This window comes from Stegostoma tigrinum, chromosome 12 (assembly GCF_030684315.1).
Source record: "Stegostoma tigrinum isolate sSteTig4 chromosome 12, sSteTig4.hap1, whole genome shotgun sequence".
In the NCBI taxonomy this organism is placed as follows: domain Eukaryota; kingdom Metazoa; phylum Chordata; class Chondrichthyes; order Orectolobiformes; family Stegostomatidae; genus Stegostoma; species Stegostoma tigrinum.
Window position 1 is genome coordinate 38,228,551 of NC_081365.1, and position 20,497 is coordinate 38,249,047.

Here is a 20,497-nt window from a genome sequence, read left to right on the forward strand (position 1 = left end):
CAGCTAAGTTGTGAATGTTGAGAATCGATTCTCATCAGTGAGTTGTGGTGGACCTATTAACAGGGATTATCGATTGTTATGACCCTCACTATTACTTCATCTCAGCTCATTGATAAACACATTCCTATTCAGTAGCAGGAATGGAGTGAGTGTGGGATAGTAAAGGGAAGACAATGTCATTGGAGAAAGTCATTAACCTTCTTCCTACACTGCTGGGCATTCCTCCAAACGGCTAAGACTACACTAACCTGGGTGGCCTGGTGTCGTGGACTTCTCTGCCAGCTCTGCGCAAAGAAAATGTCCCTCCACTGAACCACGAAAATAATCAGGATCTCCACGTCTTTGTCCACAAAGCTGGGTGCCAATTTCCTCTTTTCTGCCACGATCAGGCAAATGCCACAAATCATGCAGGAAAAAGCTGAATAACAATGCTTAAACAGGAACACAACAGCATTTTAAAGATGGTACCAGCACCTGGAATCCTGAGATATCCCACCAGTGGCAAGTACTTCCAAAAATGGCAAGCGGGCGAATCAAGCCACGCTGCACAAGAGGCATACCATAGAGAGGGAGTTGATGAATTGAGTTTGGAACAACAGGGCAAGACTCGACTTCACAGAGATAAACTGGACAAAAGTGACGTTTGATCAAAATACTGTATGATTCAGCCATTATCTTAACATGTCAACTTTTACCACAAGGCTTGTCTTCTTTCTTTTTCTCCATCTTCTCCCTGTCAGCGGCAGTGAAGGTGACATTGTGTAGGAGGGTGGCTGGAACGGTGCACTTGGCAAGGCAGCGGCCCAGACTGACTTGGCCATGGCCCAGGGGCTCTGGTTGTGGTTTGCCTGGAACCGGGTCTCCAGCCCTGGGCGACGTGGTGGCTGATGCGGACCCAGGGATTCCTGGCTGCAGGAGGCCCAGAGCGGGGTTATCTGGTTGTCAGTGAGGCGGCAATGGAGGCAGCAGCTCCTGGTTGCGGTAGGCCTGGAGCCAGGGTCTCGTGGTTGTGGGGCGATTGTGGGTCAAGCACGGCACCTGGCATTGGTGGTCCATTGGTGAGGTGGGCCCAGCGATGAAGAGATGGTGCCTGAACAGTAGCGACTCTGTCGTTTGTAGGTCCACTGCAGGCAGTGGTGGTGAGCTAGCTCAGGGATCTGGACTCATGGCGGACACAGCAGAACAAAGACTGACTCTCATTCACCAATATCTTTTTATTCTTAAACTATTCAAAATGGTGCCAGTTTATGGAAACAGTTGAAGCTTTTCACTATATTTCACTGTGTTGCTCATTGTATAGTACAAGTGACAATAAATTATCATTGATTAAAATTAAGTCTTGTGAAATGTTGCTCGTGCTTCAACAGCAGCTAGTGAGGAAGAAATCTAAATATCTCAAAGTATCATGTTTTCTGCAACATGGATGCAGATTAAACATAAATGTTGGTTATGTTTGAAATGCAGTTGTTTCTAACACTGCAATTGACATCAGAATGACATGTTGATGAAGCCGAGCAACAATTTCTATTTTATTTCTATTTTTTCTATTTCTAGCTTGCTATACAACACGGTTGCCTTCATTGCTCAGATCTTTTGAGTATAGGAGTTGGGGCATTCTGCTGAGGTTGTACAGGACGTTGATGAGGCCTCTCCTGCAGTACTATGTACAGTTCTGATTGCCCTGTTATAGAGAGAATATTATTAAATTGGAGACGGTTCACAAAAGATTGGATGTTGGTGGGAATGGCAGGTTTGACTTAAAGGAAGGCCGAATAGATTTGAATATTTTTCACTGGAGCAGGGGAGTTTGAGGGGTGACCTTATAAAAGTTTATGAAAGCATGGGGAGCACAGGTAAGGTGAATAGCAAGGCTCTTTTCCCTCGCGTGAGCGTGTTCAAAACCAGGGGCCGTATTCTTTCATTGTGAGGAGAAAGATTTAAAAAGAACATGAGGGGCAACTTCTTTTCTAGCCAGGGAGTGGTTTGTCTACAGAATGAATTGCCAGAGGAAGTGGTGGATGTAGATACAGGTACGAATTTAAAAGACATTTGGGCACAACATGAATAGGAAAGGTCTGGGGGGATATGGGCCAAATGCAGGCAAATAGGGCTAGTTTAGTTTGGAAACATGGTCAGCATGAATTAGTTGGATCAAAGAGTCTGTTTCCACACTGTATAACTCTATGACTCTCTGACTCCATAACTGCTGATTCAATTTGAAGAAATATTTGCCTGTGAGATGTTTGTATTCCATTACGTAACGGAGAATTATTTGCAGATTTGCTAATATGAGAAATGACAACCAAGGAAGTTTCCCTTTATAGTCGGTCCATGAGTTGTGAACAGGTTCCATTCTTGAATCTGTTCTTAATTTGTACACAAGTTGGAACACAATGCAGGACAATATAAAATAGCTGTCTTAAGTACACAAAAACATTAGTTTGTTGGATATTTAAAATTAATATTAATACACCCTTGTAGAGGATTGGGTTCGTAACTATGAATGATCATAAGTTGGACATCTGTAAATTGGGAACCTCCCGTAACAACTTGTGATCAGAGATAATGGGAAATGCAGATGCTGGAGAATCCAAGATAACAAAGTGTGGAGTTGGATGAACACAGCAGGCCCAGCAGCATCTCAGGAGCACAAAAGCTGACATTTTGGGCCTGGACCCTTCATCAGAGACCTCTGATGAAGGGTCTAGGCCTGAAACATCAGCTTTTGTGCTCCTGAATTCCTGCTTGGCCTGCTGTGATGATCCAGCTTCGCACCTCCCATAATAACATTTACTCAGGCAAATTAATTATACTTCCACTCACTTTGCCTTTTTCTTTGCTTTCTTTTGTTTCTTGTTAATCATTTTATTCACTTCGTCTTCACTGAGGATTTTAAAAACCTCAAGAACACCATCTGTGCCCTGTAACACAATTGTCAAACGCAAGATTAATGTGGTTTGTACAGCATAGTTTGGTCTTGCAAGCTTAGTTTTGCTCAATTTAGGAGCTAGAACGATGAATTTCCACTTATCTGAGAAGTAAAATTGTAACTGTCTTTTAACTTATTTTATCCCATGTCACTTCTCCCTTCTTTAATAGTAATTATTCACACAAAAACAAGTAATGTGATTCAAAAGATACTTCAATTCTTCATAATTGCAATATTAATGATAGCTGTGCCAATTTTGCTTTTTTTCTTAAAACATGACTAGTTTAGGTGTGTAAGAGTGTGAGCAGTATTTAAGTTTAATGAAGAACATATTTTTTCTGCAATCACAATGGTATGGTACTGATTAGTTTCTATAGATATTTATTGCCTATTTTATTTAAGTCTACATATCAGATAAGCATGAAATTCAGACACGGGGCATCTCTATATCAATAAGAAGGGAATACAATTGTAAAATTCTCTACATTTCTTTACAATACTTGTGGATGATACTGGAATTGGATTTTCAATGTTACATGTATCAAAAGCCACTTGACATGCTTTCTGATAAACGAATCCGAATTCCCAATGCCCAAAATAAGGTCTGAACAGAGTTGTAAAAATAGAAATTACAAAGACATGATTACATGAATTAATGGAATAGTCTTGTGATTTTCAAGTTTTTGCTTGAAAACATCACTTTTTTCCAAAACCCTAGTCTTTTGAGCTGATTTTTGTTCCCAGTGCTGTAATGTTTGGAAATCAATTTCAGTTGTATAGTCAGAGCTTGTCTAATGTATCTAATATGGCACATTGTATCAGCATTATCTCAGTTATACTATAGGTATATTTATCTCAAATATCTTCAGATACCCTTCAGGCTCCATTACTGACAATGGATGTACATTGAGAGCATCCAGAGTATTGAATTTGTACTGTGCCACATTGGAGTAGAATATCAGATATGGTGAAGTACTGAATTATATATTACTTACAGCCAAGGAGAAAAAAAAACTTCTGCATCAGGCCTAAGGCTCTGCTGCTCCAATTCCCAGGACTACCGAACAGAGTGAAGAACTGTCTTTCCTATTCGACCCCCACCATCTGGGTCTGCCATATGATGGTGATCTGCTCCCAACCTCCTAGATCTTCCGATCCCCAGATCTGTTTCATCCCACCCCACACACTGGGTCTGCCAAAACCACGACCTCCAACCCTCCCATCTCCACGGATTTGCTAAGTGACCATAGGCAGAACATGCCCTCCTGGTAGGATGAGTGGCAGTTCAACTGACCCTACTCTTGGCCTTTTTCACAGAAAGACATTTTCTGAGGTTTCTGAGATTCTTTTCCTCCTCCTGGTTTTGGCGTAGGTCAAGGTGGCAGAGCCAAGGGGAAAGCAGAGGTTGGGTGCATAACAAGAATCTCACGACTAGTGCTGTTTAAAAAAAAAGGAGTTGTCATTGGAGAAAAGGAGGAGGAGAGGGGACCTAATTGAGGTATACAAGATAATGAGAGGCATAGATAGAGTTGATAGCCAGAGACTATTTCCCAGGGCAGAAATGGCTAGCACGAGGGGTCATAGTTTTAAGCTGGTTGGTGGAAAGTATAGAGGGGATGTCAGAGGCAGGTTCTTTACGCAGAGAGTTGTGAGAGCATGGAATGCGTTGCCAGCAGCAGTTGTGGAAGCAAGGTCATTGGGGTCATTTAAGAGACTGCTGGACATGCATATGGTCACAGAAATTTGAGGGTGCATACATGAGGATCAATGGTCGGCACAACATTGTGGGCTGAAGGGCCTGTTCTGTGCTGTATTGTTCTATGTTCTATGTTCTATGTTCTATAAGACGGATGAGGAAATTTTTTTCTCCCACAGGTAGTTGTGTTTTTGAGAGATTTTCTCAAAACAGGAGGAAACTAACTCTGTATATTTGTAGGGTGGAAGTTGGCAGATTCCTGATGAGGAAGTGGGTGAAAGATTATTGGGAAACGGCATGGGTGTGAATGTAATGTCATCAGATCAGCCATGGCGCAGCACATACCAGGGGCTGAATGGCCTACTTCTGCTCCTCCTTTGTGTCTTTATATGTTCGTAAAAAGGTACACTTATCTTATTCAAAATCAGAGTTCCTCCAAGTGCCACCCATTTTTGTCTCCAGTTATACTTGTCTCGCTCTCTTTCCAGAAGGAAAAGAGACCATAATCAGGCAGGAAGAGTAGGACTGGTGTTGGGTTGTCCTTCACTCAACTCTTATATGGAGAATATCCTGATTGTGACTGCTCAGAGTGGGGTGACTACCCATATCCAAGGCCCTGGACTGGTAACACAGACTGCCCCTAACTTACTGCGCTGGGAGCCTCTAAACAAAGACTCAAATTGACTACGGAAAGCTGACAAGGTTCCTGGCTTTGTGTATACACTAAATGGCAAAACAATTTGAATCTGGTATTCCTGGCTGAGGGGGAAAAGAACAAAAATGCCAGGCCAGGCCAGGCAAGTACAATGCAGGGATGCTGTGACTGCATAGACATAATTAGACTGAACGAGTGCTGCGACAGCAAGCCAGCAGGCCAGAGATGCAGCCTTGTCCTGTCCTTGAGAGATAGGAGAGTATCCCTGAGCTCTTAATGTCGTCTGCAGCAGCACTACAACAATGGGTGCCTGTTCATTATGAGGTGCGTCATTTGAGTGCAGAAGCATTCTGTGCCTGGATTGAATATGTTGTATGTGGGATCTTAGAGGCTTTCTCATTGTGGATGTCAATGTCCATGGACATGGGGTATATGTTGCTAGTGGCCATGCAGCATGTCCTGCGATGTCAGTGCTTGGGGTGCAACATGGAATTACTTTGGAGGAAGTGGCAAATTGTGGTTGCTGCTACCCAAACTGACTTCCACGTTAAGAATTCTCCACATCTGGCCTGTTCGGCGTGTTCGGTATTAATAAGGAAAGTTGTGGCATTAATGTAGCACTTACCAAGCTTTAATCCCCCTAAATTGGCAACTCACCGCAGCTGAGCGAGGATCCTGCCACAAGACATGCAGTGAGTTGCTCTCAACGTCTAACTAAGCCGCACAGGGCTTTTTGTGTGATTCTGCCACAAATGTCACCATTGCCCACATCATTCAGGCCCCTATAAGATGCTGCTCATATAGAATTAGTACCTTTGTTTGACTTAAAAAAAGAACAAAATTTGTTTAAAGTGAGCAGTTAGAAAGGGAGCGGAAAATAAGAATGATGGAGTGAGCAAATGTTTAAGGTGATGATTTTTCACCACCTGTTCATAGGAGAGAATGAGTGAAGAAAGCAATGAATAGAAAGGTAAAGATGAGATCTGTGGTAACACAGAAAGGTGACACAACGATATAGAGATTGGGCAAGAAGTTTAAAAGAGCAGTAAAAGTAGTAATTTTAAGTGAGAAGTTGGCAGGGAGGAGGGTAGGGGAGATGAATGGAAATGGGTGGCATAGTGGTTAGCACTGCTGCCTCACAGCGCCAGGGCTCAATTCTATCCTTCAGTCACTGTCTGTATGGAGTCTGCACTTTCTCCTTCTGTTTGTGTTGATTTCTGCTGTGTTCCGGTTTCCTTCCACAGTCCAAAAGCGTGCCATGCTAAAATTGCTTCATGGTGTCCAGGGATGTATAGGCTAGGTAGATTAGCTGCAGTAAATGTGCCGTTACAGAGACAGGGTGGGGGAGCAGGGTGGAATGGTCTTTAGAGGGTCAGTGCAGACTCAAGGGACTGAATGGACTTTTTCTACATTGAAGGGACTCTGTGAAAGAGGATGATTCACTATCTAAATGGATTTTAAGCTGTTATTTGAGGGTCACCTTATATTACAGAACTGATTTAAAACAATTTTAATAATAAAATTCAAAAAGACAGTCAGACATCTCAATTAGCAATTTTCCTGAGCCTCATTGCTGCTCTAAAAATACTTGTATTTATATAGCATTTCCAAGTCATGTTGATACCACAAAGTACTTCAGTCACTTCTTAATTTTTGAAAGACAAGCATTATTATAGTTAGAAGCAGTATATACTATCAACTTGTGCTGAAATGTTAAGTTGATCTTGCGCTTATTTCAGAGTTGTTTGTCTAGATTTGTAATAAATTTGAGCACTTACTTCACTGCAAGCATTACATACAAGTATAGCTTGAACTACTCAAAAAGTCAATTAATATGAAAAACTCTTGCCAAAGTTAATTAGCAGTTATTTTAAATGTCTGAATATTACAAAATATTGATTTGGTTCTTGTGCATTCAATTAGCATATTTATAAACATAATGAAACTTACATGACAGGCAATAATTTTGTTACTGGCATCCGTTGCTAAGGAAACAACACGATCTCTGCCCTGCCGAAATATAGAGCCAATCTTCTGACACTTCAGTAGATGCTGTAAAGAAAACATAAAAGGATTACGAGAACAACCGGCTTTCATCCAAGAGCCACTCGGTATAAATGTGTCTTAACTAAAAACCTAAATCAAAACAGGTCTTAGCTCACAGTTGGAATTGACCTTTCACTTTCACTGGCCATTTAAATTTCAAATCGATAATCAACTTCAATTTTATTCACCATTTTTCCCTTTGTTTGTCTCTAGTCCAGATGCTCATTCCAACGCTCTTATCTCCAGTAAACAATGTCTGAACCACATTCTGCCTCATGCTCTTCAGTAGCACTGTTCCATAATTCAGTTTCTGAATTCCCCATTGTCAATATCCTGGGGGTTACTATTCATCAGAAACTTTACTGGACCATTCACATAAATATCTCAGATACAAGGCAAGGTTAACACGGATTAATCAAAGGGAAATCATGTTTGACAAACCTTCTAGTGCTTTTTGAGGATGCAGTTGGTGAAATAACTAAGAGAAAACCTGTGAATGTACTGTGCTTGAATTTTCAGGAAGTCCCATCTGAGAGGTTAATGTGCAAAATTAAAAGCACATAGGATTGATAATAAAATACTGGCATGGATTGGGAATTGGTTAGTAGATTGGAAACAGAAAAGGAATTATTGGCTCTTCTTTGAATTAAAAAGGCAGCAAAATGTGCGGGACCACTGCAATTGTGCTTCAGACACAGCTACGCACAATATAAATCAACAATGTGGATTAGGGAATTAAATGTAATCTTTTCAAGTTAGCTGCTGACACAAAGCTGAGTGCGATTGACAGTGGTGAGGTGGAGGTATTATTATTAGACTAGTAATCCAGAGACTCTGGCTAATGCTCCAGGGATTTGCATTCAAATTCCACCACAGCAGATGGTGACCTTTGAATCAGAATTTGAAATTAAAAGCTCACCTCATACCATCACTAAAGAAGAAAAAAAGGTTGCATGTTCAGATTAAGGTAGTTCTAACACAAATTGTTTTTCTAGTCTGAATACAAGATTGTAGCACAGTGTATTTTAAAGACTATTAACAATCCTGTTCTTTTCTGTTCAAATTGATCTAAAACGTAATTGTTAAAGAAAGAATGCAATTATAGAGGTAGGACTCACGTCCTCTGGATTTTCATTCAACTCCTCTTCAGTTACTTCAGTGTTTTCAAATGGACTCTTCATCTTTTTAACATTAGGTTCTCCAGCTTCCCTCTCCTGAAAAATAATTCACAAAGTAGAAAATAAAAGATAAATAGACTCCTTTCTGTTTCTGGACACAGCTAAATTGTCAAAGGTTAATCCAAATGGTCATTTCAGAATTCCTGCAGTCTCTATCATGTCTTGAAAAGGAAACACAATGAACAGGCTTAGGTTTTGCAAATCAACGTCACTAAGCTAGAAATAGCATGTTCTGTCCTTGCTTAAGTTCTTGAATTTTCATCTCCCCAGGAGAGGGACATCAAATGGCATAAAAGTTGCTGAACTAGTTTAAAGTGAATCTGGTTGTCCAGCAGAAGGATTTGATATGAGGTGCTTTCTTGCTTTAGGTGAATATACAAAAGCAGGGATGTAATGCTGCAATTACTAGGACATTCCTTCAGCCATAGCTGGAGTTTGGTGCACAACTAGGGTCACCACATTACAGCAAAGACATAACTGCAATCTAAGAGTACTGAGGAGATTTACAAGAATGTGGCCAGGGGTTGCAAATTTGCAGCTATAAAGGAAAGATTGGATAGGTTAGGGCTCAGCTTGTATCAAAGGTACCTAGATTTGCACCTGAAGCATTGTAACCTGAAAAATAGGATTAGAATGGGTTTTTAGTTTAACCAACCAACAGAAACATGATTGGCTAAAAGGGCCCTTTCTGTGTGTAACTTTTCTATGATTCTGAGGAACAAATATTTTGTGTCGAGTTTCACTGTAATAGACACAGATTGCAAATCAGAAAGGGAGGGTAACCGAGGTCCTAAACAGAGTTAGGCAATTAAAGGAATTAATGTTACTAGAGAAAATGTACTGGAGAAACTTAAGAGACAAAAATCAGACAAATCTCCAGGACCTGGGAAACTTCATTCTAGCTTTCTAAAATAAATAGTTGCAGAAGGAGTGGTTATGGTTTTCCAAAGTTCCCTATTTCTGGCATATTACCAGCACTTGAGAGCTGAAGACATGCAACACAACAATTCAAGAAGGGAGAGGGAAAACCGAGAACAATTGGAAACTTAGCATTTCTGATGAGTTACATCAGGCTATCATTTATTATTAACAATATGGAACTTGACTGGATTGACACTTGGAGGTTGGTTTCTGCTGGCTGGGGAATTTAATGTGGAAAAAGGAAAATTGAGCATTTGAGTACTGCTGAAAAAAAATTCCCATTTTGCCCAAGTTTTTCATTGTGCACACACAGGACATTTCACACAAATTATGAACATAAAGATAATAAAGATGTTTATACTGTTTGGAAGAAGAGTGCTGATTGGTTGGCAAATGGACTGATCAGCACAGGCATTGTCATGGGGAATGCACCAGTTAATGATGATTGACGGTGAACTGTAAAGCTTTGTTTAAATTTTAAACTAAGCAGGTTGACCCTGTTTTGTCAATGCATTTCCCTAAGAAATGAACCACAGAATGGTTGTCTCCTGACGCGTTGAAACAGGTGCAATGTGTGTAAATAGGGTGCATGAAAGAAAACCTGCGGGATAATGGTGATCCTAATCAGATCAATGAGAGGCTGAATGGCCTATTCCTGCTCCTATTTTTCAACCTCCTTTGATTGCAAAGATGAAAAGCTTCAATAAAATGATGTCTTTCCTCAGCAATCTTCAAGTTCTATACCACCAAACTGAGAATGATGTTTCAGACTAAATTGCCAACTGAAGGGTATGGAGACATTAGTTCAATTTAATAAAAGATAAATTGAGGGCAAGTTCAGTTTGTTTTTACAAAAAGAGTGATCAATTCAGAGAATTGTCTCCCAGCTAGAGACAAAAAAATTCTGGGTCAGTGAAGAAATGAAAAATGAAATGATTGATTAGGGAAAATGTAGGGCCTTTTGGAACAATAATCTGAAAGGGACTAAATAACTTGGAGGTGGCAAGAATTGCAGATGCTGGGGTCAGAGACAACAGTGTGCAGCTGGAGGAACACAGCAGGTGTTGGGGTTACACTTGGGGGATACAAGTGTACCGAATTAGATGTCCATAGTGAAGATGAGGTGTTGAGGGCCAGGGAATTGTAAGTTTTGGAGGTGGTGGAGGGCGTGGGTGGTGTCTCGGATGTAGGTGCAGAGTTCTGGACCAAGGGGACAAAACAGAGTCAAGGTAAGTGGAGATAAGTTCAATGGGGCAGGAGCAGACAGAGACAACGGGTTGGCTGGGGCAGTCAGGTTTGTGGATTTTGGGAAGGAGATAGAAACAGGTGGTGCGGGGAACGATGAAGTTGGAGGCTGTAGATGGGAAGTCATCCGAGGTGATATTGTCATGAATGGTCTGAGAGATGATGGTTTGGTGGTCAGGGTGGGGTCTTAATGGAGGGGCAGTAGGAGGAGGTGTCAGACAGTTGGCGCCGGGCCTCGGTTGTGTAAAGGTCAGTGCGCCATATCACTCAAGCATCTCCGCCCCACCCCCACCACCACTTATCCACAGGTTTGATGATGAGGTTAGGGTTGAATTCTGGTAACCACTTCAACACCGATATCTATTTCAAGCCCAGTGATTCCCACAGTAACGTGGACTACACCTGCTCTCACCCACCCTCCTGCAAGAATGTGATCCCTTACTCCCAAATCCGCTGCCTCCACTGCATCTGCTCCCTAGATGGAGGAATCCACTTCCAAACATCCCAGATGTCCTCCTTTTTCGAAGTGATGGAAAAGGCCCTTACCCACATCTCTTGTGGGGGCACAGGATTAATGTGAACAAAGATCAGTCAGGAGCAAGCCAAACAGTCAGGGCAGGCACGAACAAAGTAGAGGACATGGTAGTGCTGATAAATTAAACTGCATTTATTTCAATGCAAGACGCCTAACAGGTAAGGTAGACAATCTCAGGGCATAACTGGGAACGTGCACTGGAATATATTAGTAATTACAGAGATGTGGCTCAAGAGGAGACAGGATCGGCAGCTTTAATGTTCCAGGGTATAGGTGCTGTAGGAAGGATAGAAAGGGGGCAAGAGAGGGGGGGGGGAGTGGCGTTTTTAATTAGCAATAACATTACAGCTGTACTTAGCTAGGAAATCCCTGGGAACAAATCCAAGGAAGTTATTTGGGTGGAACTGAGAAACAAGAAAGGGATGATCACCTTATTGGGGCTGTACTATAGGCTCCCAATAGTCAGCAGGAAATTGAGAAGCAAATTGGTAAGGAGATCTCAGTTTATCTGTAGAAATAATAGGGTGGATAGGTCGGGGATTTTAACTTTCCAAACATAGATTGGGATTGCCACAGAGTTAAGGGCTTGGATGGACAGGAATTTGTTATGTGTGTACATGAAAATTTTCCAATTCAGTATGTGGACGTACCAATTAGAGAAGGAGCGAAACTTGACCTACACTTGGGAAATAAGGAGCTGATTGAGGTGCCAGTGGGGGAGCACTTTGGGATCAGTGACCATAATTCTATTAGTTTTAAAATAGTGATGGAAAAGGATAGACCAGATCTAAAAGTTCAAGTTCTAAGCTGGAGGAAGGCCAGGTATTAGGCAAGAACTTTCAAAAGTTGATTGGGGGCAGATGTTCGCAGATAAAAGGGCGGCTGGAAAGTGGGAAGCCTTCCAAAAATATGATAACAAGAGTCCAGAGACAGTCTGCTCTTATTAGGGTGAAGGGCAAGGCTAGTAGGTGTAGGGAATACTGGATGACTAGAGAAATTGAAGTTCTGGTCAAGAAAAAGAAGGAAGCATATGTCAGGGATAGATAGCAGGAATTGAGCGATTCCCTAAAAGATTATAAAGGCAGTGTAAGAATACTTAAAAAGAAAATCAGGAGGGCAAAAAGGGAACGTGAGATAACTTTGGCAAAGAGGGTTAAGGGGAATCCAAAGTGATTCTACAAATACATTAAGGACACAAAGAAAATTAGGGAGAAAATAAGGCTCCTTAAAGATCAGCAAGGCGACCTATGTGTGGAACCACGAGAGATAGGGGAGATACTAAATTAGTATTTTTGGAAAAGGATATGGAAGCTAGACAACTTGGGGAATTAAATAGCAACACCTTGAAAAAATATCCATATTGCAGAAGATGTGGTGCTGGATAAGGTGGATAAATGCCTAGGACCTGATCTGGTGAACCCTAGAATTCTTTGGGAAGCTATGGAAGAGATTACTGGGCCCATTGCTGAGATATTGATATAATCAATAGCCACAGGTGGGGTGTCAGAATATTGGAGATCGATCAATGTGACACCATTATTTGCGAAAGATAGTACGGAAAAGCCAAAGAACTACAGACTGGTAAGCCTGACATCAGTAGTGGGCAAGTTGTTGGAGAGGATCCTGAGGGACAGAATGTGTGGGTATTTGGAAAGGCAAGGGCTGATTAGGAATAGTCAACACGGCTTTATGTGCGGCAAATCATGTCTGTCTAAATTCATTGAGTTTTTTGAAGAAGTAATGAGGAGGACTGATAAAGACAGGGAAGTGGATGTGATCCGTATGGACTTCAGTAAGGCGTTCGACAAGTTTCTGCATGGTAGACTGGTTAGCAAGGTTAGATCACATGGAATACAGGAAGAACTAGCCATTTGGATACAGAATTGGCTCGAAGGTAAGAAACAGAGGGTAGCTTTGCAGAATGGAGGCTTATGTCTAGCCGTGTGCCACAGTGATTGGTACTGGGTCCACCGCTATTTGTCATTTATATAAATGATTTGGATGTATGGTTAGTAAGTTTGCAGATGACGCCAAAATCGGTGTTCTAGTGGACAGTGATGAAGGTTACCTCAGAATACATCGGGACCTTGATCAGGTGGGCTGAGGAGTAGCAAATGGCGTTTTAATTTAGATAAATGTGAAGTCCTGCATTTTGGAAAGGCAAATTAGAACAATTACTCTTAATGATAAGGTTCTAGTGAATTCTGCTGAACAGAGACCTTGGGATGCATGTTCATAGTTCCATAAAAGCAGAATCGCAGGTAGACAGGGCAGCGAAGAAGGCATTTGGTTTGCTTGCCTTTATTGGTGCATAAAATATAGGAGTCCGGAGGTCATGTTGCTGCTGTACAGGACATTGAATGCAATATTCTAGAAATGGCCTAACCAATTTGGTCTCTGCAAAAATAAGAATGTTGTGAAACTTGAAAGGGTTCAGAAAAGATTTACAAGGATGTTGCCAGGTTTGGAGAGTTTGAGCTATCGGTAGAGGCTGGATAGATTGGGGCTATTTTCCCTGATGCGCTGGAGGCAGAGAGATGACCTTATACAAGTTTGTAAAATCATGAGGGGCATAGATAGGATAAATAGTCAAGGTCTATTTCTCAGAGCAAGGGAGTCCAAAACTAGAGGGCAGAGGTTTAAGATGAGAGGGGAAAGATTTAAAAGGGATCTAAGGGGCAACTTTTGCACACAGAGGGTGGTGCGTGTATGGAACGAGCTGCCACAGGAAGTGGTGGAGGCTGGTACAGTTACATCATTTAAAAGGCATCGGGTTGGGTGTATAAATAGGAAAGGTTTAGAGAGATTTGGATCAAATTCTGGCAAACGGGACTACATTAATTTAGCATAACTGGTCAGCATGGACGAGTTGGACCAAAGGGTCTGTTTTCATGTTATACAGATCTATGATTCTAAGTAACTACAACAATCAAAGAAATCACCAATTACAAAAGTTATTTTTGTCTTTCTTTGTATTTGCATGAAGTTTTTCACCTCATCCAGGTAACAAATGTCCCAGGTCCTCAGTTCACTATCAGCTGATCCAGTCATTATTCTCTTTTCATCTGACAGTAGCACAAAGCCCCACACCTTGAGTAAACACAGAAAGCAACAGCTTATTTCACTTTGTCAAACAAACCTTAAATTAGACCATCCTGATTCAACAATTTCCATGTAGGATAGAATTGCATTTGAAATTAAGGAAACAATTTAAAATATTTGTTCAATTAAAAAATGCAAGCATCTCAATTTATTCAGGGAATGCTATAATCCAAAATAAAAGCAGAAATTGCTGGAAATACTCAGTAATACTCAGGCAGCAGAGAAACCATATGAACAGTGCATCAAAACTGCAAAAAGTAACAAATAAAACACATTTTCAGCATTACAAAAATCGGTTAAAATGGCCGAAAGAAGAAAATGAGAAATTCTGTGAAAGGGTGGAAGGCAAAGATAATAAATGGCAAAACTGTAGGTCAGACAAGTCAAGAAGGGATGGGAATAGAAAAATGTAGAGAAGTAAATGCCTGGGTTTTCCGATGGTGAGTTAATCATTTTTGTCGGGTAGACAGGAGTTGTCATAGGGCCTCGGCAGAAGTCCTGATGTAACATACTCTGAGGGAACTACCCTGGAAATTGAAAATTCTGCTGGGCAATTTCCCTATGCCTAGAAACATTCAAAAGTATCTACTTAACATTAGAGAATTCAGATGTTTCTGCTGCTGTTAAGCAATACTTAGCAAGGAAAAGCTAGAATAATAAAAACCTATTCTAACTCCTGAGTAATTACTAACCTGACCCTCAACTAACAACGGAGATACTAGGTACAACAGCCCCCCCGACCTCCTTACAACCTACAGACCCTGATCCATGTCTCCCCTCTCCATTTGGCATCTGACATTTAACTCAGGCCCAGAAGTGGACAGCCCCACCACCAGACCTGACCTATGTTCCCACTCATCTTTCTCCTGCCACACAGGCCTCTGTGTGGGGCAATGCAGCAACATGCCAATCAGTGTGCAAGGGATCTCTGAGCCACACAATTTACACGGAACATTGAATCAAATGTCTGTCTTCACCCCAAAGACTGACATATCCCCACCTCCCCCTGACCCCACCCCACCCCCTCCACCTCATCATTTATTTGACTCCTTTTCAACTTGGCACACTACCCTCCTAATGTTAACTTTACATACTCATCCATTCACAGGAGTTGCCAAAGTAGCTGTGATATTGGACCACAACCGAATGCTGTGGAAAATGCTATGATCTGCCTGCACCTGGATATCCTGTATTAGAAGGGATCTGTTAGATTTTGTCATTTCTGAAGGATCCCTAGTTTGAGTGCTAGTGTCAAAAATGCTGACTGCTTTCCTAATATGACAAAAGTGGAGTTGCAATCTGTATTGCTATTCCTCAGAAATTCAAGATCAAAATGTGTACAGGTGTATTAATTTCTTTTTATTTTAACTTATATTTCTAATTGACCCATTCAGAGATGTTATTAAATCTGGCAGAAATCCACACAGGCATGGAGAAAACGTACAAACTCCACACAGGCAGTTGCATGAGCCTGGAAGTGAACCCGAGTTCATAGCGCTGCGAGACTACATTGCTAACCACTGAGGTACTGTGCTGTCTTGTTGCTTGAATTTCATATGAACGGTGTTACAAGCTGAGGACAGAGATATAAAGACTAGGAGTACAGCATGCAAGCAATTACATCCACACAATTTTTCTTTTGTAAAAGCATAATTTAAAATTACTGGAATCTGGACAACATGATTTAAAATATGCCTACTTCAAAGAAAAATAGGAATACACATTTCGTATTTGACTGGATGAAGGGGCTACTGTAGCATAAATTACAACAATCCAGATCCCAATGGAGTATATTGTCTCTTTTTGAAGACAAATATTATGCTTGTCATACTCAAATCTAGACATTAAATCTGTTCAGACATCTATAAAATTGCCAAATCTCCTGCATGACCCTTGTGACAGCAGCACGGAGACACTAAAAATGATCAAAATAACATTGCTAACCTCACTGCGATGACCAACCATAGTCTGGAAGCAATGGTGTGTATCCAAGTCCCACCACTTAACCAATGTGTCCTTGGAACTAAAGGAAGAAAAGAAAAAATACAAAAGAAAATTGCAACTTACTTAACTAACGATCATTTATTGAATGTTAAAATAAAATAATGTGAAATCAGTGAACTACCTGTGGTGTGCGACAAATTATTAAAAATCCTCGTACTACTTCAGTCAGCCAATCGCTGCTGTGATTCAGATTTGCAAAGTGGTAGTGAGATGCAAATTACCACTTTGCAAATCTGAATATCCACTGCCCATCATTCCTGAGTTTTGTAACAAGCAGGTACAAAAGAAAATTAAATTCAGTCCACTCTGTCATCTCAGTTAATATTCAAGATCTACTTCTCTTAATTTAACTTAATTGTTTTCTCATACTGTACTCCATCCCTTTTCATTACTGGTCGATGCCATTAGTACATGAAATGTGGCTTCAAACTGTTAAGCACAATAACAACAAAAGGATCATTACAATCTACAGGAGGGTGTCCTCTCTCCAATCAATGTAATAATATTGCTGCAAAATTGAAGCCACAATATTTCAGTAAATGACTGGCTAACTTATGGAACAAAGCTCTTGAAGACAGGGTGATCCATTAAGATGAAACTCAAAATAGATTTCTTTCTAAAATAATCTTCATTTGGGGTTACAATATAAAATTATAATTTGAGACATAACTTGCGGTAAGCATGATACACTTGGGAGGAATACTGTGAATTTGATTCTCTAAGCTCATAATCACCAGCAATTTCATCACACTTTTGTTGAGTGTGTTGTAGTTGTTTTAACCAACCTTTCTGGACATGTTACGACAAACATCTGGGGATGGCAGATCTTCAACACAGACTTCCTGGCCCAGAGGCAGGGGCACTACTACTGCACCACAAGAGCCCTTTGAATGTGTTGCAAACTAATATTGATTGATTGCTACGATGTGTAAACTGGCTTTACCACCATGGTGTGTGACTCGCAAGATCATGATTTTTTTTTGTCTAGCAATTCCTGTCCTAACCCCTGAAGCATTGAATTTCTAACTCTATCTACCTCCACTGAATTTACTCAAATTCTATGTTAACAATATTATTAATATGGCTTGTGTTGTTCTTTCCCTTTGCATCCTCACATCTTGTTCCCTTGCATCCTGGTTAAATTAAGACGTATTAAACAGCAGATTAATTCAGAGTCTGAGTATAATGGAATTCCCAACCCTATTCTGACTTTTCTCATTATGAACTTTAGTTCGTTTTAAGGGCCCCACAAGCTTGGCTCTGTCAATCATAACTTTATTTTATCCTGCCTTCTCCTATTCTGTTCCTACGACGGCACTGTGCTGCAGGACTTTAGCCCAGGGGAATGGTTTTCTCAATTTAAAAGGAAAAAAATGACTATTTTTCTCTTACGTTACCTGGATACCAGAAAATTTCTGCCTTTCAAAAATGCTACATTTGTAATGGCATCTTTATGTCCTTTCAGTCTGTATAAGCCACTCTCATTGATAACGTCCCAGATGATGATTTCAGTGTCCTGTAGTATAAGAAATGTAAGAGATTTCCCTTAACCGAATCACTTTAAATGAAGCTTTCATCAACATTAAAGAAGCTTTGACTAATGCCATAGACTTGCCACACAAAAAGCACCAAGCTAATGATCCATCAAAGTAAACCAAAAGGTGCCTTAAACTAACACAAAGCAAGTGCATATCAGTGTGGACTTTGTTTGGTGTTTTGGATAAAGGATCACCTTCAGAAAAATAAAGATGACAGGGGAACACCTATTCTGCGTACTGAAATCAGTTAGTTCTTTGTGTCTAAATCAGGGAACAGGAAAATCATCATCCTCTTCTCGCAAAGATGTTGCAAAAGGCCAACGTAATATTGCTTGAAACTGAAACAGAAACAAAACATCTGCCTTCATCTTGGAGTGAAGATTAGTACTGGATGATGCAGCACTGTAGTCTGTGGATAAGCAGGAACAACCATGTTTACTATGGTCACACAGTACACAATGTCACCAGTTCATCCTTCAACCCAAAAGACATCCCCATTTATTCCCACCAAGATAAAGAGATCAGATGAACAACGGGATCTTGGTGTACAAGTCCATAGATCCCTGAAGGTGCTAGTGCAGGAAGGCAGCGTGTTGAAGAAGGCATATGGGATGCCAGCCTTCAAGGAAGTCTTAGAGGAAGCAAGGAAGTCTTGTTGCAACTTTATAGAGCATTGATTAGGTTGCAGATGCAACACTGCATGCAGTTCTGGTTGCCACACTATCAGGTTAAAAAGTACTGGAGAGGGTGCAGCGGGGATTCACCAGGATGATGTCTGGGATAGAAAATCTCCATTATGAGGAGAGATTTGACAGGCTGGGTTTGTTTTCCCTGGAGCAGCGGAGACCTTAGGGGAGTGGTGTGAGGTTGGAGGTGATTGGGCAGACTGATTGAGGTATGCAAAATTATGAAATGCATCAGTAGGGTGGATTGCAAGAGTTTTTTCCCCAATGGCAGATTGTCTAAGACCAGAGGGCACAAATTTCAGGTGAGGACTTAGTCCTTTAGAGAGATCGGACAAATTTTTTCTAAACCCAGAGAGTGGTGGAAATATAGAGCATACTGCTTGAAAAAGTGGCGGAGGCAGGTACTCTCACAACATTGAAGAAGCATCAGGGCGAGTACTTTCACTGCCATGGCACAGTAGGCCATGGTTCAAGTGCAGGTAAATGGGATTAATATAGTTTGGTATTTGTTGGTCAGCATAGACACAGTGCAGGCGTGTTTCGATGCTGGTTGAGTCTATGACATTAGAAACCTGAAGAGAGTAATTTACCTTTGACCCCGAAACAAGCCGTGCTCCAAGGCTATCATAGTTGAGAACTGTTACTGAGGCTTTGTGCCCATTGAAGGTGACATGACTCTCGCCTGTCATTACATTGAAGATACGTATTGAGCCATCTTCATATCCAACTGCTAGGTGATGTCCATCAGGAGCAGCACACAGGTAGGTTACTTCACGTTTATTGCCCTGAAGAATTAATACCTGCAAATACAACACAATCAACGCATTGAGACATTAAAACAAATACATCAGTTTAATTCAAGAAACTTTTTGTAAGTTCGAGCTAATGAAATTTGAACAGAAACACAAAAACAATGTACAGAAGTTTCTATGGATAAATTTCCCACTAAAAAGGGGCTGATATTCATGTGAGTAATATTTTGGAGGGGCTGAAATCTGCTGTCTTGGTTTCACAATTGCAGAGTGGCAGATCAGGTGCTGCTACTGGCAAACCCAGGGCAAACATAGGACAAAACTGTGCAGTCATAGCCTCGACATCACGTGTGCACAAAAATGAGGAGTTGTCCTTTCAAATGGTACGCTATTCTAGAATTTAATTAGGTAAGTTTCCATCAAGGTGGCCTGAATACCACAGTACATGGGTGTTCAGTACAAAGAGTTTCAATTTTTTTTGGCTAAAATTCAGGGCGCAACATATACATGAGTTTTATGAAACGGAATTATTATTGTGTGAGAGTAAGGGGTCTACCTTTACAGGAGATCAATCATTACTTGATTATGAATGGCATCCTTTCTCTCTTATTAAAGTGTTTGCGACAAAAAGGTAATTGCTCAGTTTGATCACATATACATATAAAAACATTAACAAGCCCACCAGTTTACAGGATGTTAAACTAACCTTCTCTCCTTTTCGAATATCCCAGATGAATACATGCTCACAGGCAGCAACAGCTATGTATCGACCTCTCTCTCCCCGCAGCTGTACAAAAGCAATATTCGCTTTCTGACTTGCAATGACTCCAAAAACTGCACTGGCAACATAGCGTAGGTACTGCTTTGTCAATCCCATGACAAAGGTTAAAGCTTAACATGAGCAATTTAAAAATCTGCTGAAATAAAAATACCAAACAAATCAATGAAACTCAATGTTTTGGAATATTCTTGTTTTCCCAACTGATGGCAAAGGAGAAATGGGGTAAATTTATGGATGAAAAATAAATATATTCAAGTGGCAAAAGTAACTATGGTCTTTCAAAAACTCAGTCAATTCTTAGCTTTCTTTCAACCAATCATTTTGTATTATAGCAATGGCATTTTCCAGTTAAATGTTATCACCCATTTGTTAGCCCAAGTCTGGATGTCCCCGCTCACTGCCCCCACCCCAATCATTGTAGGTTAGCTC

At 40.8% G+C, this 20,497-nt stretch overlaps 1 protein-coding gene across 2 annotated transcripts in view; it reads right to left on the reverse strand.

The window, feature by feature from the left end:
- wdr3 (WD repeat domain 3) overlaps positions 1 to 20,497 on the reverse strand; it is a 68,941-nt gene that overhangs the window by 34,881 nt on the left and 13,563 nt on the right. The window contains exons 2-9 of one of the 2 annotated variants that reach the window (XM_048541321.2): positions 19,994 to 20,201; positions 19,126 to 19,335; positions 17,709 to 17,827; positions 16,252 to 16,330; positions 14,200 to 14,295; positions 8,445 to 8,540; positions 7,231 to 7,332; positions 2,824 to 2,921 (exon numbers count right to left, since the gene is read on the reverse strand). In XM_048541321.2, the coding sequence (XP_048397278.1) occupies positions 2,824 to 2,921; positions 7,231 to 7,332; positions 8,445 to 8,540; positions 14,200 to 14,295; positions 16,252 to 16,330; positions 17,709 to 17,827; positions 19,126 to 19,335; positions 19,994 to 20,164 (971 nt within the window). In that variant the 5' untranslated portion in view covers positions 20,165 to 20,201. Of the gene's footprint in view, positions 1 to 2,823; positions 2,922 to 7,230; positions 7,333 to 8,444; positions 8,541 to 14,199; positions 14,296 to 16,251; positions 16,331 to 17,708; positions 17,828 to 19,125; positions 19,336 to 19,993; positions 20,205 to 20,497 lie in introns of both variants that reach the window. The other variant, XM_048541320.2, reaches the window with a different exon arrangement.